The following is a 25,494-nucleotide window of genomic DNA, read 5'->3' as shown; positions in this document are numbered from 1 at the left end:
CTCCTCTCCCTCCTTCTTTTTCAACTCAGGAAACAGTATGAGTTGTTCTGCCAGAAAGGTCACTCTGAAGGTTTCCTCCAATGAATCCTAACTATTCCACCTCTAAAAATATATCCCAAAGCCATCATTTCTTTCCATTTAAGTCTAGTCCAAAAAAACATCATCTCTAACATAAATTACTATAATATCATTTCTTCCATTGGTCTCCACCATTATGCCACTACCAACATTATCCATAGTGGACACACTGACTTTTTTAAAATTCTGTATCAGATCATCTTCCTCTTCTGCTTAACACCTCCAGTGGTTTCCCTTTGTACTTAATATCAATACTCTTTTTCAGGGCCTACAAGAGTTCACATAATCTGGCCCGTATCTAATTACATTTCCAATCTAATCTACCATTTCTCCTCCTTACTCACTACTCTCCAACCCCTATAGCCTTCTTTCTGAACCTCTAAAATGCCAAATCAACTAACTTAGAGCCTTTGAACTAACTTCCTGGTGTCAAGAAAGTTCTTCTCTGAAATATTTGCACAATAAATTCTTCTTAACACTCATGTCTCTGTGCAAATTTCACTTATAAAAGAGGCCTCCCATAATCCCACAATCTAATGTAGCCTCCCACTTAAAAGTTATTTTCTATTATACTGTTGTCTTATTTTCCACAAACCAAATATCACTATTCAACTCAGAAATCCTTTAACTTGAAGGCCCATAATTGTCAGTTATAGCATGAACTTCAGTAAAAATTTAGTGAGTTTTTAAGAAAAATGGAACTTACAATATCCCATTATCCTTCTCAAAATTAACTCACTCTCTTCATAAAAACCAGGGAACAAATAGCATATAAGTCCTGTAAGATGTTCACAAAATACAGCCATACTGAATCCCTTATTTGTATCAAATATAGTTAAGCATAGCAGATGTACCTATTTTTCCCCTAAATTTGTTTTTCAACATTGGATGAATTTGGTGCTTATGAAATGATTAAATTATTTTAAAAGACCCTATTATGTGGTAGCAGTCATAACACAAATTTGTTCTTTTGGTTTTCCAGTCTCTTAGGCAGAGACTTAACAACTGTGCTGAATTGTAAGATTGTTTTGTGGTGTGTGTTCAACTAAGCTGAATCTACTAAACACATTCCAACTTTAATCAGAATGAAACATTGAACCATTATTTCCAAAGATACAAAAAGATTTCTGCAAAGCCATGTGCCACCTACCATCCTGTAGCAGGCAAGTAAATTTGTACCTCCCAAAGGCTGATATTAACATTTTGAAAATTTCTTAAAATTCTCCTTTATATCACTTCCTATCTGCTTTTATTGCATGTCTCCTGATTTCCTTTATACCTCTAATCTTGCCTCACTTCAATCTATCCTCCACACTTCTCAAATATGAACGAACACTGATTGTTTTACTCCATTACTTACCTTTTCAACTGCTCATATTATCTATACATTAAAGTATGAACTGTTTAATAAAGCCCTCTATAATCAGGCATCTACCTAACTATATAGCTTCACATATGCCATTCCCCTATGTTCTAGTCTCATTTAATAAAAGAAATTCATTGAATAAGCCATGTTTTGTTTAAGCTGTATACCTCTGCACATATTATCATTTCTTGGCATCCAACAAGGATTGGTACCAGGACTTCTGAGGTTAACAAAATCCATTGATGCACAAGTCCCTCATTTAAAATGGCTCCTCTTGTATACTTTAAATCATCTCTAGATTACTTATAATACCTAATATAATGTAAATATGTAAAAAGTTGTACTGTGTTGTTTTTCTATTTGTGTTATTTTTGTTGTTGTATTGTTATTTTTTGTGGGTTTTTTCCAACTATTTTCAATCTTCAGTTAGTTGAATCCATGAAATTAGAACCTACAGATATGGAAGGCTAACTGTCCCATTTCCCTTGCTTTTATCTCCTTAGTGAAATCCTATTCTTGCTTCATCATACAGAATAAGCATCATCTCCATGAAGACTTCCATGATCCTTTCAAGCAAAGTAAATCACTTTCTTATTTGGGCTACTTCTACACTGAGCCCATACTTAGTGAAAAGCAGTATTGTGTAGTGGAGTCTGTCTTGAATTCCAGAATTTCCTGCTTATCATGTGATCTTTGTCAAACTACTTAATCTTTCTGTACTAGAGTTTCCTCATTTGTAAAATGGTAAATAAATAGTACAACTTCACTGGGTGCGGTGGCTCATGCCTATAATCCCAGCACTTTGGGAGGCCGAGGTGGGTGGATCACAAGGTCAGGAGATCATCCTGGCTAACACAGTGAAACCCCGTCTCTACTAAAAATACAAAAAATTAGCGACAGCGGGGTGGCGGGCGCCTGTAGTCCCAGCTACTTGGGATGCTGAGGCAGGAGAATGGCATGAACCCGGGAGGCAAAGCTTGCAGTGAACCGACATCATGCCACTGTACTCCAGCCTGGGTGACAGAGCAAGACTCCATCTCAAAAAACAAACAAAAAAAAGAAATAGTACAACTTCATATAACTTTTGAAAACTTTACTGAGATAATTGGTTATTTTATGCATGTAAAGTTCTTAGAACAGAACCTATCACTTAGTAAGCACTAAATCAAAGTTATTAATTACTACATTGTATAGTAATAGTTTAAAGTTATACTTCCTCCACTAAATTGTGAAGTCCTTGACAGTAAGGGATTGTGTCTTTTTTGTCTTTCAATCTCTAACAAATTTGAGTTACAAATCTCAGCACCATCTGCTGACTTAAACTGAAAAATATCTGACCCTAGAGAAGCAAAGATCGAGTAACCACTTTCTCATGCAGCTTCCTGTTTATAAAGAGTAGTCATTCTTAATATGTGAAGTGCTAATCATATAATGATATTTCACTGATGGACTCAAAGCTCAAAGTCACGTGAAGTAAGACATATGACATTGTACTAATAAACTTCATGAATTTCATACTCAACACATTTTTAAGTGATCCTGCCACTCCTGTAGTAGCAGTAACTATCTCTTCTGCACCTCCAAGATGTCAAAGCAGTGGGGCATCTTCAGGGAACTGGTGACATGTATTGCTCTCTTCAAACCAGTGACTGGTGCCATATTGTGTTAGTAATGAGGTACGAATCAGTGCTAGTTTACCAAAGAAGGTAAACTTTACCAAAGGAGTTCAACTAGCACTGATTCGTATCTCATTACTGACACAATATGGCCCCAGTCTAGTTATACTATTAGATCAAACAGTGAAAGATGTTCAATTTAAGCATATTTATAGGAATATTTGATATGATAATGGATATTAAGGAATTCCAAAGCAACTTAAAAGGAAGCTGGAAAAGCTTTTAAAAAATGCGGGGAGGGGAAAATCACCCTACAGTATTCCATAGTGTATATGTACCACATTTTCTTTATTCAGTCTTTTGGGCATTTGGGTTGATTCCACATCTTTGCTATTGTGAATAGTACTGCAATGAACATACATGTGCATGTACCTTTGTGACAGAATAATTTATATTCTTTTGGGTATATACCCAGTAATGGGATTGCTGAGTCAAACGGTATTTCTGGTTCTACATCTTTGAGGACTCGCCACACTGTCTTCCACAATGGCTGAACCAATTTACATTCCCACCAACAGTGTAAACACGTGGAGTACTATCCAGCCACAAAAAGGAATGAGATAATGTCCTTTGCAGGGACATGGATGGAGCTGGAAGCCATTATCCTCAGCAAACTAACACAGGAATAGAAAACCAAACATCACATGTTCTCCCTTATAAGTGGGAGCTAAACAATGAGAACACATGGACACAGGGAGGGGAACATCACACACTATAGCCTGTTGGGATGGGGTTGGGGGAGGGAGAGCATTAGGAAAAATAGCTAATGCATGCTGGGCTTAATACCTAGGTGATAAGTTGATAGGTGCAGCAAATCACCATGGGACACATTTACCTATGTCACAAATCCGTACATCCTATACATGTACTCCAGAACTTAAGCTTAAAATTTAAATTTAAAAAAATCAGTTCCCTCCAAACAACAAGAAAAAGCTGGATAAACTACAAACTCCTACAAGACAGCCTGAAATCCAAGAATGGGGCAGCCCCCATTCCCAGGAGAAAAAAGATTACAGATTTTCCCAACTGTGGTAGAGCATAGGAGGAAGGAACAGAGACCAAATAAACACATAAGAAGAAATCAGGTATAACTTTCATCATTTGACAAAGACCAAATGCAGGCCAGCATAACAATACAGCAACACTGACAGCCCCAAACACAAGGCGAATTCACACTGACTCTCAGACTCTTTTGCAAGGGTGCTCACTTTACACATAAAGATTGGGAGAGGGCAAGAGACTAAAGAGCCTAAGTCAGTGGTACAGGTACAGAGGAGGCGACTGTCCACCACTGAAGGAAAGCAAAAAGTTCTACCCTCCTTCCAAACCCTTCTCTCCCACAGAACAAAGGACTTAAGCTGCTGTAGGAGGAGAATCAACCCTGTTGGCTCCAGGACACAAATAAACATCCATCCTTGCTGAAAGATGAGTAAAAGAAAAAACCCTCTACACCTGAGAGGGGCAAACAACAGTTCTTTCTCAAAGTGAGGCTGAAAACTCTCTTCCACAAAAGACCAACCACAGATACAAGGCTGTCATGAATAGGAGGGGCAAAATTGCTGAGGCCAGGCACATACGGCCTACCTAAGACTGCTGCTGCACTAGGAAAACAGAGAACTACCCTGCCTCTCATACCCTGAACTGAGTAACAAAACACAGTATTCTACAGCTGTACGTAGGGCAAGAGCATGGCGAGAGGCACCCTCTGTAGCACAAGTGTGCGCCAGAGCACAGGAAAACTGGAGTGGAACTATTACACAGAAAAATAAGAAAATGTCTCTGGCACAATGGTCCCACAATAAGCACAGGGCATCTTTAGAGGAATTTGAAGCCTGTGAGACACTGAAGGTAACCATAGCAAAACAAAACTCAAACTCAGCTCAATTCCTAACTAATGCAAATACCACAATAAAGGACAAATGATAGAAAAAAGGCATCCATTTCAAGGTGTAAATACTATTTATCTCAGTATCTACTAATCTGCACATAAAAAAAAGACAAACAAAAAGAAAAACAGAATTATCATAAATAGAAACAGACCCAGAGATGACCCAGTTGTTGGAACTATCAGACAAGAATCTTAAATAACGATAACTATAACTAAGATGTTTAAAAAAAAAAAAAAAAACCTAGAAAGGTAGATGAACTGTGTTAACAGACAGGAATTTCAACAGAGATGAAAACTCTAAGAGTCAAACGGAAGAGCTACAAATAAAAAATATAGTATCACAGATGAAAAATTTCTTAGGCAGAATTATCAGTATATTCAATAAAGCCAAAGACAAATGCAGCAGATTTGAAAACAGGCCAATGGAGTACCCAAAAGCTGTGGGATAATACCAAATGGTCTAGCATACGTATAATTAGATTCCCAGATTCTAATAGAGAAGGAATAGGACAAAAGAAATAATTGAAGAAATAATAGACACAATGTCTTTTACAACCTAGTCTCAAAAGCCATATACCATCAGTTTTGCCTTATTCTACTGGTCCCAGAGACCAATCCTGATCCAATCTGGAAGAGGTCCACAGAAAGGCATGAATAACGGAAGGCAAGAATAACTGGGGACCATTCTGAAAGCTAGCTACTACAAATCTGGTGAATGGATGAACAAACGGGTACACCCATATGGTGGAACAGTAATCAACAATAAAAAGGAACAAACTACAGATATGTGCAACAGCAAAACTCACAAGTGAATTATATTAAATGAAAGATGCTAGAACCAATAAGCTACATACAATATGATTACATTTATACTGGCATTCTGGGAAATGTGAAACCAAAGAGACCCGAAACAGATTAGAGGTGTCAGGGGCTTGGAAAGGCCCAGAAGACTGACCATAAAGAGACATGAGGGAATTTTGTGGGATGATGGCAATGTTATATATTTTATTATAATGCTGCTTATATGACTGTACATGTCTGTAAAATTCATAGAACTGTACACCTAAAAAGGACAAGTTTTAGAGTATGTAAATTATATCTCAATAAAGTACTCATAAAAAGCGAGAAAAGGGAATCTTGAGGGGAAACAGAAGAGGCTTGGTTGAGAGGATGGATACAGCAGTCATAATGTGTAAAAAAAGTTTCTGAAAGACAGACGACTACTAAATTAATAACATTATAAAGTTCCTCAAGCTAAAGAAATTTCTCCAAGCTTGAGTCTGCAGATGAAAACTGCCTATCAAATTATGGGTTACAACGGTGAGAAAAGATATTCTGGCAAATGCCATGAACTCAACAATAAAGAGAAAAACCTTAGATGCTTCCAGAAAAAAACAAGTTACTTAGGAAAAAAAAAACAGAGATAGGCATAGGCCTTTCTACCCACAATATGCCAAAAGAAGATAGTGAAATAGCATTCATAAATTTTTGAGAGAAAAGGACAGCCACCCAAGAATTCTATCCCAATGAAGACTAAAAGGAAAGTATTCTGACATGTTATCACTCACTTATCCAATTGAGAGAAACGCCAAAAAAAAAAAAAAAAAAAAAAAAAAAAAAAAAAACACTAAATAACAACTGAATCATAGCAGAGAGAGAGGAGGAAAAGAGGAGACCTTATGACATATGTAGTTAAATCTAACAAGGGATTAGTAAAGAAATTGGACAGAGATATAAGATTAAAAAAAAAAAAAACAAAATCCAGTGCATCAGAATTAAAATAAAGCATCTAAACAAAAGGAATATTAAAATCAGACCAGTGTACTGTAGTATCTTTATCTGCAGTTTCACTTTCCGCAGTTTCAGTTACCCTTGGTCAATCATGGTTCAAAACATTAAAAGGAAAATTCCAGAAATAAATAATTGGTAAGTTTTAAACTGTGTACTAAGTAGTGCGAAGCAATTTCTCACCATCCTGCTCCATCCCACCTAAGACATAAATCATGACTTTGTCCAGCATATCCACCCCTTTGTCCAGCATATCTACCACTTTGTCCAGCATATCCACACTGTATATACTACTTGACCATTAGTCATCAACATCATCTGCTCCTGACATCCAATCATCAATATCATCATGGCTTGATGATCCAGAATCATCAGAAGCAAATGCTCCTCCTTCTGAAGTATTGTCAGAAGGTTCATAGTAGCCTAACGCTACATCACAACACCTATATTATTCACCTTGCTCGCTCCCATCACATAGACATTTTACTTCTCACCTCATCACAGGAGGAAGGGTACAATACAATACAATATTTTGAGAGCAAGAGACCACTTTCACAAAACTTTAATTACTTTATTACTTCTATTGTTATAACTGTTCTATTTTGTTATTAGTTATTACTGTTAATCTCTTACTGTGCCTAATTTAAAAATTACTCTTTATCACAGATATTTATGTATAGGAAAAAACACAGCATTAATATAGAAAGGGTTCAGTACTATCCATGGTTTTAGGCTTGCACTAGGAGTCCTGGAATGTATCCCCTGGGATAAGGGGAGATGATTGTACAAGGAAACTGCAAGTGACTATTTCCAACAGCTTTTTTGTTTGTTTTTACCTGGTTTGCAAGATGAGAGTGACCAAACAGCTTGTGACCCAATTTCCCGTACTGTTCCAGTCCTTTCCAACTGCTTAGGGTCAGCACCAGGAGGTGTCTTGTTTGGTGTGGTCATTTTTAAAATATTCTATGCAGAAAAAAAGAATGTACATATTATATCAGGAATTGGGCATCTTTCTACATAAAGGTTTTTATCAATAAAAACTTAATGGAACTCATATACCCTGATATTAATCATTTATTCTGAAGAATGCAGTTAATATAATTAAATTACTGTAATTTAAATCTCAGGGGCTGGGCATGGTGGCTCACACCTGTAATTCCAACACTTTGGGAGGCTGAGACAGGAGGATCATGTGAGCCCAGGAGTTAAAGACCAGCCTGGGCAACATGGCAAGATCCCACCTCTATTTTTAAATAAATAAAAATCTTAGGAATTCAGGTTTTGTTTCATATGACCAGATATGCAAAGCAGTGAGTTATAGTAGTCAAAAGAGCACAGAATCAAAGTTTTGGCTTCAGTATCTCCTTTAATTAGCCTAGACTTTGAGTAGGTCTGGGTTTTATTTCCTCTCCTATCAAAGAGGTTCACTTGATGATTTTTAACTCTACAATGCTATGTACTTCTATACTTCTATGACTGAAAATTCAAATGACTTTTAGCCCTAGAAAAGTCAGACTGAAATACTCTTATTCTAGGAATATATAAATACTGATCCTCATTTTATTTACTTAATTTCTCTTTTTTAGAGACAGGATCTAGCTATGCTACCCAGGCTGGTCTTGAACACCTTGCTTCAAGCCATCCTCCCATCTCAGCCTCCCAAGTAGCTGGGACTACAGATGTGATCCCACCGCCCCCCTAAGATCCTCATTTTAAATATTCATTGAGTGATGCAGAGAACAGTCATACCTGCCCTCTAACTGTCAAAGTTTTATTTAACGCCCAGCCCGGTGGCTAACACCTGTAATCCCAGCAGGTTGGAGGCCAAGGCAGGTGGATTGCTTGAGCCCAGGAGTTCGAGATCAGCCTGGGCAATATGGTGAAACCTTGTCTCTAAAAAAATTCCAAAATATCAGCCTGGTGTGGCGGCACACACCTGTAGTCCCAGAGGGGCTGAGGCAGGAGGATCACCTGAGCCGGGAGGCAGAGGTTGCAGTGAGCCGAGATCGTGCCACTGCACTCCAGCCTGGGTAACAGAGCAAGACTCTGTCCCAAAAAAAAAAAAAAAAAAAGAAAAAGAAAAAGAAAAAATGTTAAAAGTTCACTTACATATGCTCTTACCACAGAAGATAAGGTCAAGAAAATGGCTTCAAGATTTTGAAGTGAATAAGTGGCCCATTCTAAAAAGGATGACCTCATCTTTCACATCTTTTGTTAATTTTAGTAAGTCTACTCATACGTGAAAAAACACTTCAATATTGGATCGTGAACAATATGTAAAACTGCTTTGGTAGCGCAGTCACTGCTACTGAACATTGCTATATACGCTATTCAAAATAGGTGCAATAGTTCTGACACCTTCCATCGTATCCGAAGTTGTTCTCTAATCGGCAAACAAGCATTTGATACCAAATAACGGCAGAGACAACGGACTGTAAACGTTGGCAAGGCCTGAGGCTTAAATGCTCAATAAGTAATTTACTGAATGAATAAATAGATGAATAGGTTCTCAGTCATGAACTAGTTATTTGTTACTTGCCTGCAAGTTAGGTGAGATCTAGGGCGAGACTATCTAACCTGCAATGATCATTACTAACTGAATATCCTCTCATCTAAAAAAAGAAAGCAAGCAAGCCCATCTTTAGGGCAGATTTCAACTGCCGGACTTGGGACTGGACGCCACCAAGTGGATAAAATACCGAGCTCGGAAAAGATTGGATTCCTGGCCTTGAACTGACCACACAGATGAGAGGGAGTTGAGGCCTAGGAGAGCGCGCAACAGCAAGCCGTGTCGGGACCGTACTCTGTTGGTCCTATTGACACCTCTAGCGTGCTAGAATAACTAAGGCTCCACTCCTGACCCACGGGCCTTGAGGAAAGCGTGAACATAAAAAAAGATTGAAACCGGGGAGGCGAATGCATCTGTGTACGCTAGGACCACGCTTGACGTCGGAGAAAAGCTCACACACTCACAGTTTCCAGACCCGGGTCCTTGCCGAAACTAGGTTCTCAGGACTCCCAGCCGCTCCGTGCCACTCCCACTCGGCCTCCTCGAACAGCCTGGCTTTGCCAGCGGTGTTGAACAAGGTCGCAGCACAATGACGTCATCTCTCCCTACCTACCTCCAGGGTTCCGCCTCACGCTCTGTGTCGCGCGCGCGCACTACGTCCTATGGCTTGCGCGAGCGGCGGCTGGGCACCGCCATTTTGGCCGGTGGCCGTGAGAACACGCTGTGTGGCTGAAAAGTGAAGGCAAGAGCAGATTTGGCCTCTGTGTTCCCCTCCGGAAGGGGATCGTTGTCTCCAGGTAAGTGAATAGCCCAGAGAGGTTTGACTGTTAGCTACCATCTGTCAGGTTGCAAAGACTGTAGGAACGTTCTCCGAGAGCCTTTGGTTAGGCCTTAGGTGGCGGAGACAGCAGCAGCGCGTGGCAGCGGTTCCTGCGGGACAGCTGGAAGTGCCGGAGCGCGGGCGACGCCGAGACCTTGGGGGTGCCTCAGTCTTCCCGTCCAGCCGACCCGGCTGTCGCCGCTGTTGCCTGCCACGCCCGCCAGGGACTTAGAGAATGGATCTAGATGCCGTAGTCTCCACTCCCCCTTTACCCCACTCCCGCCGTGGAGCTAACCCTGCTGGAGAGGAAGTCACCTTTAGAACTTAGAGCACCCTCTGTACCCACAGCACCCTCTATTACCCCCACACTCCTCCAGCACCCTAAAATGGATATATTGTCACATGTGCATATTTGGTTGTGGGAAGTCGTGGCTTCCACGTTTTGGTGAGTGGAATGAGTCATGGCATCTTGCCGCCATGAAGTCGAATACTCCCTGTCCACTCCCAGGCTTTATAGAAATGATGCCCACATGTCGCTCTGCTTTTCTCAGAACAGCGTGTACGCAGCTATGACTGGGGTTGTCCCAAGTAGTTTCCCAGTAGAAATCCTATAGTTTTTTTGGTACGCTTTTATACTACTCGGCACTTTCTCCCCTTACCCATTTTTCCCTTTATTGCATCTAATACTCATTGAGATCAAGGTTGATGTCTCTACTCAGAATACCTTTATTATCTCTTCCGGGGTTCGTACATTGTAGACGTTTAATACGTAATGTGAATGAATGACAGCCAAAGCCGAATTCCCACCTCCCATTAACTACATCAGCTTATTTTCCCTTTTTTGATGGTAAAATTCTCTAAGAGGAAGAACTGTCCAAATAACATGTTTTATCTTTTTTTACTCTTTCCCAACAGGACTGCTAACTAGTCATTTATGATAGTGGCACTTATGTTGCAGTAGTTTGTCCCATATTCTGAGAATATTCATTGTATACCAGCCACCTGACAATAATGCTTTGTTAGTGTAACCAAAGGCTCAGAACCTGTATTTGAACCAAAAGCTGTATTTGAACCAAAAGCTGTTTGGAGTTTGTGAGCTTTGTAAAACCTTAGTTCTCCCCTATTTTAAAAAAGGGAGTTTTTGTGTTTGTTTGTTTGGAAAAGCATTTAACAATTGGAAGGGAGGGGGAGAAAACAATATTAAGTTAGAGTTCCTTCTAAATGTCTTAAACTTAAAACTCTTTGAAATCAGAGCCGTGTACCTCTCCTAACTTACACGTGTTTTATAAGACTAATAAACTACCATAAGCATGGGTTAGACTATTTCATGTGATACTAAACATCATTAGTTAACAGCAATCTTTGAAATGCTTTTACACAGTATTACAATTACTTTGGCTTTAGACTGTAAATGTTTCCAAGTATGCCTCACTTCCTTTTTTCCTCTCAGCTGGAAGAATGACACTGAGGGTCATTGTTCTAGTGTCAATTTTGAACACTTTTGTCTTCGAATCTGAAATATCGTCAAATACTTCTTTGTTTACAGGAGCCTGTTAACTGTAATCTTCTTCTCCAAGCTTTACTGTGCCTCACTTTTCTATTGAAAAAGAAGTAGAGAATCCCCTTGCCCCAGTTATTGAAACTGATACAGAAATTGAATTAAAAGTGTTTACACAGTTAATTAACAGTTCTACAAAGAATCCATGTTCATTTTTCTTAAATGCATTACAATTTATCACTATTTTTTTATAAATCAGTTTATTAACCACTTCTGGTATGTTTTTATTCTTCTGTAAAAATCAAGCCAGGGTGGTGGCATGCACCTGTAGTCCCAGCTATTCAGGAGGCTAAAGCAGGACGATCCCTTGAGCCAAGGAGTCCCAGTCTGTAGTGTCCTGTGATCAGTCCATTCAGCCTGGACACCATAGCAAGATCCCCATGTTTTTTTTTTTAAATTGTCTTTTACAGTCTTTTGGTTTTTAAAATAGTTTGAAAAATATTTTAGTAGTTTAACGAAATAAAGTTTAAGCAATTTCGTGATGAAAGATTTATCCCCTGGAGGCAAATTCATTATGCTCTTTCACTGAGTAATTTGTAGAAAGGCATTCAGTATTTAAATTAGAATGCATGGTGTCCAGTTTTAATAGCTTACTAAAGAATCTTCATTTCCTAGGAAGTTGTCATTTCCCCAATAAGAGCTTTTTTGTGACAATTCAAGTCATCTAATTTCTTCCTCTTCTAATCTTTACAAGACCTGGACCAGTTTTTGGAGGAATAGAGTCAACCTGTTTATTGGAATAACCCTGTGTTTATTACATGAACGTTTAGTCTCCTTTTGAATGGTTTGTTTTTTTTTTTCAGTATGTAGTTTAGTGGACAACTGTCACTATAAAATATTGGTAACTTGCAAGATTTCTAAAGTTATAACCTATAGGAAAATTATTTACTATATTTAAATTCATATTCTCATTCATTTAGCAGAAATGTTTGATCTCCTGTGTGCTAGGCACAGGTTCAGCCACTGGAATGAACAAAAAGTCCTACCCTCATGATGGATGGAGTACATTCTACTTGGGGAGGGGAAAAATGTGTGTGTTTGTAGAGGGACAGAATATGCATGCACACATGCACAATAGATGTGTGCATATACACCAGATATATATGGAATATATAGTGTGTCATATAGTTGAGCTGGGGAGAAAAAGCAAGAAAGAAGGATGAAGAAGCAGTTGAGTGTATTTTTTGGTAGTGTTAGAGAAGACTTACTGAGAAATAGTAAAGATTGGAAGGAGTAAGCCATGTAACTCTCTAGGGGTAATAGCATTACAGGCAGAAAGTGCCAAGATCCTGAAGTAAGAACATGCCTGTCATGTGCTAGGAGCAACAAAGAGCCAAGGTAGCTGGAGCCATACTACAAGAGCTAGAGTAGTTGGAGATGAGATCAGAAAGTTAACAGAGGCTGATCAGTGCTTCATTGATTATTTTCAGGACTTTGGCATTTACTCAGATTGAGAATGAAGCCATTGCAGGATTTTAATTAGAGGAGTGACATAATCTAGCTTACTCTTTAAAAGGCTTACTCTGGTTCCTGTGTTGAGAATGAACTGTTGAGGATTAGAGTAGAAAGAGATGAGGGTAAAAGCAAAGAGATCTGTTAGGAAGCTATTTGAGTAATGCTGGTAAGAGATGATAATGATAGCTTACACCAAACTCGGGAGAAGAGATCAGATTCTGAATGTTTTATAGCTTCAACGGAATTTGCTATTATTAGGTGGAAAAGAAATATGACTTCAAGGATTTGGGCCTGAGCAAATGGAAGACAGGAGTTGCCATCTAACAAAATGGGCAAGACTGCTGAAATTTTGGTGAGGATTTCAGGAGCTTATTTGGAAGATTCCTCTTAAGCCTTCCAGAGATGTTAAGCGGGCAGGAAGGGTTCAAGAGAGGTATCCTGACTAAAGATAGAAATTTGGAAATTTGCAATATATAAATGGAATTTAAACCTGTGAGACCAGAATAGAACACCTTGGGGAATGAGTATATGTGGGAAAAAATGACCAAGTCTTAGAGCTCTCTCAGCATTTAGAAGCCTGGGAGATGAAGATGAGTGACCAGGAAAGTAGTAGGAAAACCGGATTAGTGTTGTATCCTAAAACCAAGTTAAAGGGTTTTTATCTAGTAGGAAAAGTGTTTATTTGTGTCAAATGCAATTGATTGGTCAGGTGAATTAAGGTCTGGTAAACATTTGTTTTAGCCATGTGAAGAACAATGATGGCTCAACAAGTTGTTTTGATGAAATGATGGGCTCTAGAGCCTAGAATGGATTCCAGAGAGCATGTAGCAAGAAATTGGAGACATTGAGTATAAGCAACTCTTTGAAATAGTCTTGAAGAAGGAGAGATAAAACAATGGGAGACCATGGGGTCAGATAATAGAATGCTTGAATGCTGATAAGAATTAGCCAGTGGAGAGAATAATTGCTGAAGTTAAAGACAGAAGGGAGAATTGTTGGGACATTCTTATGGACTGTCTTCTAGTGTACAAATGGTCTTAGCTAGGGAAATACATATGGTGTGATTGCTGGTTGGCATAAGGGTCCATTTGAGATGATGAATTTAAAGGGAGACTAGTCAGCAGGCTTTGTGTTTTTTTTCCCTACCCATTTTCAGCTCTGTGTGTGCAGGTGAAGAGTCTAATTTAACCAAGATTGTGATTAAGGGTATTTTAGCTGGGTAAGAAGAAAAATAAAAACACCAAGAGCTGAGGGACAGTGGAAATATGATAGAATCAAGAGATAATGAAAGGTTTGGAGAATGGAGGAATCAGGGTTGATGGATTGTTGTGTAGTAGAGGGTGAACTGAAAAATAAAGAGTGGTGGTTGGAGAATGGAGTTTTTGAAGTTGAGGTTATAGAAGGATTGCAATTACTGGTAATAATAATGTCTACGATGTAACCAGAAAAAAATGAATGGCTGTGGCAGGGTAGAAGACAAGCTGTTTGAGGAGAGGGGTTAATAAATGAGAGGACAGGAGGGTCATCTGTGAGCATATTGAAATCACCAAGAACTATGTCAAGTGTTGTAAAAGAGTGTGTGAAAGTTGACAGAGGGGCTGAAATCTTCAAAGAATGAAAGGGAGTGATCTGGTGGTCACTACTAACTAAAGCAGTTAGATAATTGAGACATAAAACTTTTTAGAGAGGAGGGAGAGATAATAGTCTAGGACAGCATTGAGGAGCAAGATCTCTTATCCCCGTCCAAGCCTAATGATATTGATGGGTGTGAAAAGACTTGAGATGTCTACAAAGGGAAGCAGTCTATCAAAAAAAGAAAAAAAAATCAAGATTGATTATCACAGTAAGAAAAAGACATGATGTCTTTCTAAATGGATAGTCTTGGTTTCAGATTCGTTCATTACATATTGGAATAAACTTCAGTATTAAGGCACTTTTTGTAATTTTTTACTTTAATCACCATTCTAAGGAAATTAATTTCTGCACCACTAAGCCCAACATTGTAAAAGATTTTTAAGTTCACTTTGATGTTAATGCTATGTAATTGATTAAATTGGAAAATCAAGACTTCTAAAAGCTTTAAAAGTGAGCATAGTATATACATATAGGTACTTGGTCTCCTTTTAATTTCATTGCTATTATAATTATTTGCCATTTCTGTCAGTGTCATTATAGTCAGATACATACAACGTGAAGTAATGCTTAGTTTGGGAGAAGAGCTTGTGGGATTTCCCCCATCCTGCTTCCCCTTTTTCAGTTTTCCTGGCTATTAATACTTCTTTTTCCATTAGAGCTTTAGATTTGCTTTGTCTGGGTTGGTTTTTTTTTGTTTTTGGTTTTTTTTTTTTTGTTTTTTTGAGACAGGATCCTACTGTCTCATCCAGGCTGGAGTACAGTGGCATGATCTCAGCTCACTGTAACCTCCACCTCCTAGGCTCAGGTAATCCTCCCACCTCAACCTCCAGAATAGCTGGGACCACAGGCACACACCACCACATGTATGGGATTCTTTTGTTTGTTTTTTCACATGAGATTGAATTAAATATATAAATTCAGGAAGGGTGTAAATCTGTGATATTAACTATTCTTTATTATAAAAACTGAGATAGCATGTCATTTGTTCAGGTCATGTATGTCATTCAGTGTTGTTTTAAAGTTTTCTTGTGTATATATCTTGTTGAGTATATTCTTAGAGATTTTCTTTTTGTCGCTATTGTAAATGGCATTTTTTTCTTATGTAAATCTGATTAAAGTATATATGTAAAATTTGATTTTCCCAACCTTACTAGATTATAGATTATTTTATAATTTTTACTGTCAAAATTTATATTTTTTGCAGATAATCATTTCATCTCCATATAATGATCATTTATGTTTTCCTGTCTTTCATGTATGCAAATTAGTTCCCTTAACTAATTGCATCGAATTTGTTATTTTTTCTTTCATAGAAGAGCTGGATATTCTTTCGCACAGTTATGGCAGACAAATTAACGAGAATTGCTATTGTCAACCATGACAAATGTAAACCTAAGAAATGCCGACAGGAATGCAAAAAGAGTTGTCCTGTAGTTCGAATGGGTAAGCTGTTCTGTGGATCATTTAAGTATAAAGGAAAACCGTGAAAGAAATCAACTGGTTTGATAGTTCTTTACGGGCATTAGCATATACTTTGTGTTCACCATTAGTTTCATAAACTGTGAAGACAAGAAAACTAGTTTGTTCTAAATTTCTTTTATTGCTTTGTGACTAAAGGATCCTATTTTTAAAAGAAAGACCAAATTGTAGAATAATACATCAGTATTTAAAAGTGTATTGGATGTGAACTCAAAGCAGAGTTCAGCTTACTGATCTTGAAATCTACAAAATCTTGTAATTACTTTAATATTATATATAGTAATTGTAATTTAATGGAAGATGAGTTACAATAAACTTTGACAGTATTTTCATATTTAAAAAATGAACAAAGAGCTTAATAAGAATGACTATTCATAAGGTTTAGCTATACTTTGAAGGTTAGATAAATTTCCAGCAATTCAGTTGAAAAATTATTGGTCATCCTTAAGGGCTATGTTAAGTAATTGTAAATGTACGAATGAGGCCTAGAATTACTGAATCTTAAAATTACTGAAACTTAGAAACTTTAGTTGTCATCTGTTATTGTCTCCTTTGCTATTCAGAAATTCCATTATCCCTAATATCATGTTTAATTTTAGCTGTATATTGGATGACTGCATACCTTTTTGGAGTTTTACTGATCTGGCTACAGTAGTTCATTCTTTTCATGGTCTGCCTTACCATTTTCAAGGCATGTTTTGTTTTTTGAATTTAAAATTTAGGTTAATCAGCTTAAAAATATTTCAGGATATTCATATTTTTACTAGCATATTTTCTTCCCCAGTAGTAAATTAAGTAAAATAAATATATTTTAAAGTCATCTCCCTCTTATCAAACAAGGATATTCATATAAGTGATTACAAATCTGTCCCCACAAAGCACTGATTTAAGGCATTATCTCAAATGTATTTCTTTGCGTGGCCTTTGTTTTTGAAAATCTGCTTCTGTATGGAAATTTAGAACCAGCATTGCCTAAATAACAGTATTCGGAAAATTAGAAGATAAAGGGAAATGGCTTAATTATATCTTTTCCTTTACCAGGAAAATTATGCATAGAGGTTACACCCCAGAGCAAAATAGCATGGATTTCCGAAACTCTTTGTATTGGTTGTGGTATCTGTATTAAGGTAAGTAATATTTTATTTACTGAATCAAATGTGTAACCTAAAACTGAAATCTGAAAATTCTGGGTACTATGCTATAACTCCTTTAAGTGAGGCAAAGTATAAAGCAAATGAATAGAGAATATAAGTTCAGGAAAGTGTTATTCTAATATCAGTGACATTGTTGCTTTTTTAAATTAATTAAAGCACCCCTTTTAAAAGTTACTCTTGCTGTACTCTATAAAGCCATTTCCAGCCAAAGTTTCTCTTTTTTTCACCTCTTTATAAGGACATTACCATCACATTACATGTTTCTTCTAAGTCCGTATTGAATTTTAAATTCACACCTTTTAAACAGAAATGCATACAGCCAAAAACTTTAAAATTTAGCCTAATTCTTAAGTGTTTCTTCTATTGTATTACACATGCTTCTATTGAATTTTCCCAATAGTGTAATACTTAAAATAGCTCAATTATTAATAGTTTTTGTTGCCTTGAATAGTTTGATTGGGCTTTTGACTCTTGAATGGTAAATTTCCAACTTTAGTTCATAAAAGAAATTTGGGAGCTAATGTGTAACATACTTAATTTAGATCTTTCTGTTTGTAGATATTATGAAAAGGAGCTTCACCAGAGTTCAGATACCATGCTGTTGTTCAAGTAAATCGTGTATATTTCACATTGGTTTCTGAATCCTTGTTTAAGTATCCAGAAAGATTTTGTGGATACCTGTAACATTTTCACTTGCTTTGAAAATATAAACAGGAAGCATTCCTTCCAGCAAATATTTACTAATCTCTTCTTGGATACCTGCCTGTACCCTGGGTGCTGGGAATCTGGTTTTGAGCACTAGAGTATCTATTCTCTTTCTTCGCTGCTGTAAGAAAATTAGATTAATTTAAAATTTAAAATTTGGATGTACTCTTGAGTGGCTCAAAACATACTAATAAGATGATTCTCTGAGAGTGGGGAAGTAATGTATAATTCCTGAACACTAAGATATTATAATGCACCTCATATATAAACAGTGGATATTTTTTTCCTTGTAGAATTAAAGAAGTTTAAATCACTTGCAGCATATAAGCATTCTATGTATATTTACGAGAAGAGGATAATGGAGGTAACTCCACTGGTAGAAAAATATAATTTGTAAAAACTTAATAGTTTTGGTTAGAGGGCCTCTTTATTTCTTTATTATTTTTTCTTTATTTGTTTCTTTATTAGAAAACAAGAGTAATTCTCTATTTTTGTAACATATAAAATGGAAATTCCCTGGAATCTCTCAACACAGAAACGTTGAATTGGTCCCCTGAGCTCATTGAACATGTCTGCTGAGCAGATCTTTAATAATATGAGGTTATAATCTTTGCATGTACCCCTGTAGTTGCCTGTACTTATGAGAAATTTTTCTACCCACGTTACCGTTCTTAAATGACTTCCCTGTTTTTGTCATTCTTGTTCCTTGGACAGTCACCTTACGGTCAAATGTTATTTGAATAAGCCTATGTGTTTTGTTTTGTTGTGTTGTGTTTTGTTTTTTAATGTGAATTGACTTCAAGAATTCAAGTATGTTTTTCATATAGGATAGATAAAAGTCATAATGGAAAGACATTAATCCCTGGTCTGTGCAAATGTGCTAGCTATTGGTGGGATGGAAATAGCCCAGAAAAGGATAAGATCCGTGACCTCAAACGACTTTACAAGGTATAATAGGAAGCATACAAGGGCAGTAATAATTGAAGGAAACAGAGGGAGAACATCTGTTTTGGAAAGAATATGAAGTCATATATTCAGTGACTTTTTTGTTGACTTGCCTCTTAGCCTCCCCTTATCTAATATGTTTTAACAAAACCAAACGAAAAGCCTCAAGTTCTACAAGGTTTTTCAGTAAGTATTAAGCACTCTTTAAATGTATGGGATTATGCCCATCACTAAAGGGAATATCAAGTTACAGTTGACCCGTGAAATCACAGGTTCAAACTGTACAGATCTACATACATATGGATTTTTTCCCCCCAACCAAATGCCAATTGGAAATAGAGTATTTGCAGGATGCAAAACCGTTTTAGAAAGGGCTGACTTTTTCTTTTACTCAGGTTCTGCAGGGCTGACTACAGGACTTGAGTATGTGCCAATTTTGGTGTACTCGGCAGTCCTGGAACAATTTTCCCCACATATACTGAGAGACAATTGATACGATTCTAATGTTCAAGGAACCTTTTATTTTTAAGTAAATAGTAAAAGGAAATGTAACAATATTTCACATATTTATGAAAGTCCTCATGTTTAGAAGATTGCTTATAAAAATATTTTTAATCCATTTTAGTTATGTGTATATGTCTACAAATTAATACAAAAATTAATTCTTTAAATAACAGAAATGCCCCTTTGGCGCCTTATCAATTGTCAATCTACCAAGCAACCTGGAAAAAGAAACCACACATCGATATTGTGCCAATGCCTTCAAACTTCACAGGTATATTTTCACATCAAGATTCCTCTTCTGTCGAGTTAAGCATAAAATACATTTGGGATTTTAAGAGAAATGCAGAAGTTGGGAGAAGTGCTATTAACTAGTCACTAAAGGAAAATACAATATTATAACATCATGCAGAATCATACTGTATATGTCTGTGGTTCATTCTGGCTAACATTGCAATTATCCATGGGACTTTCTAAAGCTACTAATGCCCAGCTTTCAGCCCAGTTTAATTACATTGTCAGGTCTAGACCTTAGTTTATTGAAAAAGTCCCAGGTGACTCTAATATACAACTGGGACTGAGAGTCACTGTTGTTCCTAGTACCCTTATACCCAGAATAACTTTTAAAGGAACTTGCCTTTGATTTTGTTTATCCATTAATTTGATGAGCTACAGAGAATATCACTTTGAATTTGGACAAAATAATAATACAAGTCACAAATCCTTAGTTTGGGATTTTTATCTGCTGAACACTAATACTTTGAATCTAGGAGTCTAGATTTTACTAATAAAAAAGTATTTCTCAACCTGCCAGCTTTAAGGAGCGTACTGTAGCAGGGAGAATGAAGTGGAATATTTCTGGTTGATGTGGCACTTCTCTCCTTAGTAAGTAAATGGCGGGCCAGAAAAGAAAGACATTGTGAGGGTGCACCTGCTATGTAATTTTTACCAAAGCATTTTGTTAAACATTAAAACTGAGCCTTACATGTAAAGAAGAAATTTACTTTAGGATGAACTTTGAAAACTGAATAAATAAAACTTGAAATAATGTTGTTTATGGATGCATTTCTAACAATTAACAGCGTAAGTTAATCTTGGCTGTTTTTTTTCAATAGCCAATAATATCTGGTATATGTTTCTTAACTTATTAATGGATGTATGTGAAGTGCAAGTGCATTAAAATATATCATTCTGATGTTATGTGGCTTTTTCTATGTAAGTCTGAGTTGTTTTATTATTTTTGTATACTTGTAACAGGTTGCCTATCCCTCGTCCAGGTGAAGTTTTGGGATTAGTTGGTACTAATGGTATTGGAAAGTCAACTGCTTTAAAAATTTTAGCAGGAAAACAAAAGCCAAACCTTGGAAAGTACGATGTACGTATTATCACCTTGTAAAAATTAATATCATGAGTCAGTTTTATGAGATTTTGTGGGGGAAGTGATATGTGTATTTTTAAAATATTCTTATTTTCAGGATTATTTGTGGAATTAATGCTGCGAAATCTATAAATAAAGCTCTTTTGTACTTTTTAACTAAAAATCTGTTAATGTTACTTAACTGAAAATTCTGAGTTGTTAAGCCTTGATCTGAAGCAGAATTCTGCTTGATTCTGCTATATTACACATGTTTCTATTTAATTTGTCCCAATAATGTAAAAATAGCTCAATTAGTTTTTGTTGCAGTGAATAGTTTGATTAGGCTTTTGACTTATGAATGGTAAATTTCCAACTTTAGTACATAAAGAAATTTAGGAGCCACTGTGTAATGTTCTTAAGTTAGATATTTTTATTTGTAGATATTATAAAATGGAGCTTCACCAGAGTGTGGATGCCACCCTATTAATTGTTCGAATAAATCATAAGTGTATTTTACATTTCGTTTCTGAATCCTTGGTTAAGTATCCAGAAAGATTTCTTGGATACTTGAAAACATTTTCACTTGTTTTGAAAATATGAGCAGGAAACATTCCTTCCAGCTTAACCTCTTATTAGATGCCTTTCTATGTCCTGGGTGTTGGGAATCTGGTTTTGAATAACATAGTATCTGTTCTGTTTTCTTTCTTTGCTCTTATAGGGAAAGGAGACATATTAATTATGTTTGCCTCCAATCTTAAGTTAAAAGCCACAAGTATTCTATTTGCAAATATGTTCTATTTCCTATATCTTTCATCCTCTTTGTCTTTGTATTATTAAATTCACGTGATTCTGTATTTTTTTTTTTTAGGATCCTCCTGACTGGCAAGAGATTTTGACTTATTTCCGTGGATCTGAGTTACAGAATTACTTTACCAAGATTCTAGAAGATGACCTAAAAGCCATCATCAAACCTCAATATGTAGACCAGATTCCTAAGGCTGCAAAGGTCGGTTTTTGATAGAGGGAATTTAATGGATATTGATAGAAGTATAAAAGACATATCAAAATAAATGTGTTTTACTTTGTGATTCTTTTTTAATATTGAAAGAAAATAGTAACTATTTTTGGTATATTGTGGCAGGGGACAGTGGGATCTATTTTGGACCGAAAAGATGAAACAAAGACACAGGCAGTTGTATGTCAGCAGCTTGGTAAGTGTTTATTTTGTGTGTGAGTGTGTGTGTGTGTGTGTATATATATATACACACATATATATATGGTTTTGTTTGTTTGTTTGTTTGTTTTTGAGATGAAGTTTCACTCTCGTTACCCAGGCTGGGGTGCAGTGGTACAATCTTGGCTCACCACAACCTCCACCTCCCAAGTTCAAGCGATTCTCCTGCCTCAGCCTCCCAAGTAGCTGGGATTACAGGCACACGCCACCACGCCCAGCTAATTTTTTGTATTTTTAGTAGAGACAGGGTTTCTCCATGTTGGTCAGGCTGGTCTTGAACTCCCAACCTCAGGTGATCCACCAGCCTCAGCCTCCCAAAGTGCTAGGATTACAGGCGTGAGCCACTGCGCCCAGCCATTTTGTGTATATATTTCAGTAGGCCCCAAACTTAAGTGATGAAAGTAGACATCTTTATGTGGATTCCTGAAATAAGTGGGAAAATCTCCAGTAATTGTTATATTTACTTTAAACAATTTTCAACTGAAATAGCATTCAAACTTCAAACGATGACATGCAGTATACGTTTTACCTGGAAGAGGTGAAATACATTGAGCACAATGCCTCTATGTTCTTTGTAGATTTAACCCACCTAAAAGAACGAAATGTTGAAGATCTTTCAGGAGGAGAGTTGCAGAGATTTGCTTGTGCTGTCGTTTGCATACAGAAAGCTGATATGTAGGTTACTTTACAATTTTTGTTTATCTTCATCCATATTGTAGAGTTTTCAGTTGTAATGCTGCTAATAGAGGAATGGTTTTGAGAGAAATTAATAGAAATAGTATCTAAGGCCCTAATTTCAAGGTAGGATGTTGAAGCAGTTGTGTATCCACTACCCATTTTCCCTGTTATATTCACGGGAAAATCTTTATTTATTTAGATAGTTTATAACTGATAGGTGCCAGAAATTTTTATATAAAGTCAGTTATTCATCATCTAAGCCCTCTTTTTTTGAGACGGAGTCTCACTCTGTTGCCCAGGCTGGAGTGCGGTGGTGCGATGTTGGCTCACTGCAAGCTCCACCTCCCGGGTTCACGCCATTCTCCTGCCTCAGCCTTCTGAGTAGCTGTGACCACAGGCGCCCGCCACCATGCCTGGCTGATTTTTTTTTTTTTTTTTTTTTTTTCTGTATTTTTAGTAGAGATGGGGTTTCACCATGTTAGCCAGGATGGTCTCAATCTCCTGACCTCATGATCTGCCTGCCTCGGCCTCCCAAAGTACTTATATTACAGATGTGAGCCACTGCGCCCAGCCTAAGTCCTCTTTTTATGTGAAAAGATTTTAAGACTTAAGCCCTCCAGCCAGGCTAGCAAGCTTTTTAATATCGGAAGCAAAACACGAGGTTTTTTAAATCACCTTAGATCACTGTGGCATGCCATGTGCGAGAGAAGAGAGGAACATTTCCTTCCTACGTTTAATGTCTTTCCTCCCAGATATTTATTGCTCCTTTTTCCACATTTCTGCCCTGTTGTCTGGTGAAGGCTAACTTCTCCACGAAGTATTCTATAAATTCTTGCAATACCCTCCAAAAAACTGTGCTTACATGCAGCTGACTTAAGAGAAAAGCTCTCCAAACTACTTGAGACTATATCAGAATACTTTTTATGAGAAGTTACCAGTTTGTAAATTAGCCTAAACTGGTAGACCCTCTCCAAACTTGGTGTATAATCATGCTTTCTGTAATTTTTTCTTTCTACTTCTGAACAGAATACAGAAATTTTTACCATTACAAGTAGACTCTTAATTACTATTGGAGATTTTTGTTGTGGTTAAATCAGAAGCTCTTGATACTACAGTGCTTTAAAATAATATGCAAGGTAGAATGTCTTGTCTTTCAGACTTATTATATTTGCTTTTATTTTTATTTTTCATAGCTTCATGTTTGATGAGCCTTCTAGTTACCTAGATGTCAAGCAGCGTTTAAAGGCTGCTATTACTATACGATCTCTAATAAATCCAGATAGGTAAGTAGAGATCTGGCATATTACTGTGTTGTTTTGTTTGGAGATTTTTACAGATTTGTGAAGATTAAACACTGGGTCTGTCAATGTCATGTACATATTTTTTAATCTTCTTTGTTTATAGCTACCACCTAAATTTACCTTTATCTAGAACAGAGGTTCTCAGTGCAAGATTCATTTATTAACACCGCTGCTTCCAGGGAGCCTAGGAATATTCTGAAATTATTTGCAAATTCCGTAGCTTTATGGGAAGCAGACCCTTAGCTTTTCTCAGCTATCTTTCTCTCTCTCTCTCTCTCTCTCTCTCTCTCATTTTCACACATACACACACACACACAGGCTTAGAATTTGTAAGACTCACTAGAGTAATTCTGGTTGTTCGGAATCTTACTAGGCAAAAGAAAAGAAAATTTGTCATAATTTCTGTTAGTATTCAAAATACCCTGTGTTTATCGGGTGCTTTTGTGGTTTGTAGAGTTTTCAAATTCATTACATCATTTGATCCTCATGGTTATCTCATAGGAATCTTCAGATGGTATTCCTATTTTGCAAATGAAGAATAACGTCAAAAATCTAGTTGTTTGTTCTAGGTTACAAATTCACTGTATGACAAAGCTGTGACCAGACCCCAGGGGTTTTTTCTGTGTAGCATTTTCTATGTTATACTGCCTCTTCTGACTTAACAATTTAATAAACATCCTTTTAAATACATGGCTCATCTTGCAAGAAAGTGAGAGAAATCCCAAATGGTCAAAAACTGAAGCATTAGAACTATAGAGGAGTGATAGGACCAGATGTTGATGGTTTCTGTAATAGGTCTTGGGTTTTAACATCCACTCATGGGCAAGAAGCAAGGTCTAGTATTGGATTTTCACACATAAAGTGCCAGGACTCTCAAAGGACTGCTTTCTCCCTAAAAGGGCAAATTGGAAACAACTTTTTTATCATTGCACGGAAGCGTCAAGAAAGCAAATATCTGTCATTCACTGAACTCCCTGGAAGTGAAGGGATCGCTGTCTTTCAAATCTTTCTTCATGGGCCAGCAGCTCGCCTGGCTGTGGAATTGGAATTTATATAACCATTGGAATCTGTGAACCCTTCAAAGTGAGAAAGTAGTATTTTTAAGGGGTCTGGAACTTTTTTATGGTACATAGCAGAAGCAACAAACCAATATGCTTTCAACCCTGGTTGCACAGGATTCCTATAGGTAATGCCTCACGAGGACGAACTCAAATTGCAAATTATAAAATTTATAAATTAGAGGAGGAAACAGTCTGCAAATTAGCCAGCAGATATTATATGGCAGCAGGATTCAAGAACTCTAGGTGAAATTTTAAGGGAGGCTATTAAATAATGTTCAAAATAAAATCTTTAAATAAAAGGATTCA

General features: G+C 36.9%; 2 protein-coding genes across 7 annotated transcripts in view; one reads left to right on the top strand and one right to left on the bottom strand.

The window, feature by feature from the left end:
- ANAPC10 (anaphase promoting complex subunit 10) overlaps positions 1 to 9,899 on the bottom strand; it is a 148,481-nt gene extending 138,582 nt beyond the window's left edge. For 2 of the 6 annotated variants that reach the window (XM_011987148.1, XM_011987145.1), the window contains exons 1-3: positions 9,857 to 9,890; positions 9,781 to 9,821; positions 7,633 to 7,759 (exon numbers count right to left, since the gene is read on the bottom strand). In XM_011987148.1, the coding sequence (XP_011842538.1) occupies positions 7,633 to 7,747 (115 nt within the window). In that variant the 5' untranslated portion in view covers positions 7,748 to 7,759; positions 9,781 to 9,821; positions 9,857 to 9,890. Of the gene's footprint in view, positions 1 to 7,632; positions 7,760 to 8,905; positions 9,044 to 9,335; positions 9,726 to 9,769; positions 9,822 to 9,856 lie in introns of those variants that run through there. The other 4 variants (XM_011987144.1, XM_011987146.1, XM_011987147.1 and 1 more) reach the window with 4 other exon arrangements.
- The window catches only part of ABCE1 (ATP-binding cassette, sub-family E (OABP), member 1), a 30,331-nt gene continuing 14,065 nt past the window's right edge, over positions 9,229 to 25,494 (top strand). The window contains exons 1-10 of the mRNA XM_011987149.1: positions 9,229 to 9,820; positions 9,856 to 10,102; positions 16,087 to 16,216; positions 17,294 to 17,379; positions 19,734 to 19,831; positions 20,815 to 20,932; positions 21,783 to 21,920; positions 22,056 to 22,125; positions 22,727 to 22,823; positions 24,020 to 24,109. Of these exons, the coding sequence (XP_011842539.1) occupies positions 16,114 to 16,216; positions 17,294 to 17,379; positions 19,734 to 19,831; positions 20,815 to 20,932; positions 21,783 to 21,920; positions 22,056 to 22,125; positions 22,727 to 22,823; positions 24,020 to 24,109 (800 nt within the window). The 5' untranslated portion in view covers positions 9,229 to 9,820; positions 9,856 to 10,102; positions 16,087 to 16,113. The remainder of the gene's footprint in view (positions 9,821 to 9,855; positions 10,103 to 16,086; positions 16,217 to 17,293; positions 17,380 to 19,733; positions 19,832 to 20,814; positions 20,933 to 21,782; positions 21,921 to 22,055; positions 22,126 to 22,726; positions 22,824 to 24,019; positions 24,110 to 25,494) is intronic.

The sequence above is a fragment of the Mandrillus leucophaeus genome, unplaced genomic scaffold (genome assembly GCF_000951045.1).
Source record: "Mandrillus leucophaeus isolate KB7577 unplaced genomic scaffold, Mleu.le_1.0 Scaffold301, whole genome shotgun sequence".
In the NCBI taxonomy this organism is placed as follows: domain Eukaryota; kingdom Metazoa; phylum Chordata; class Mammalia; order Primates; family Cercopithecidae; genus Mandrillus; species Mandrillus leucophaeus.
Note: the sequence above shows the minus strand (reverse complement) of the source record. Positions and strands in the feature narration are given on the sequence as shown.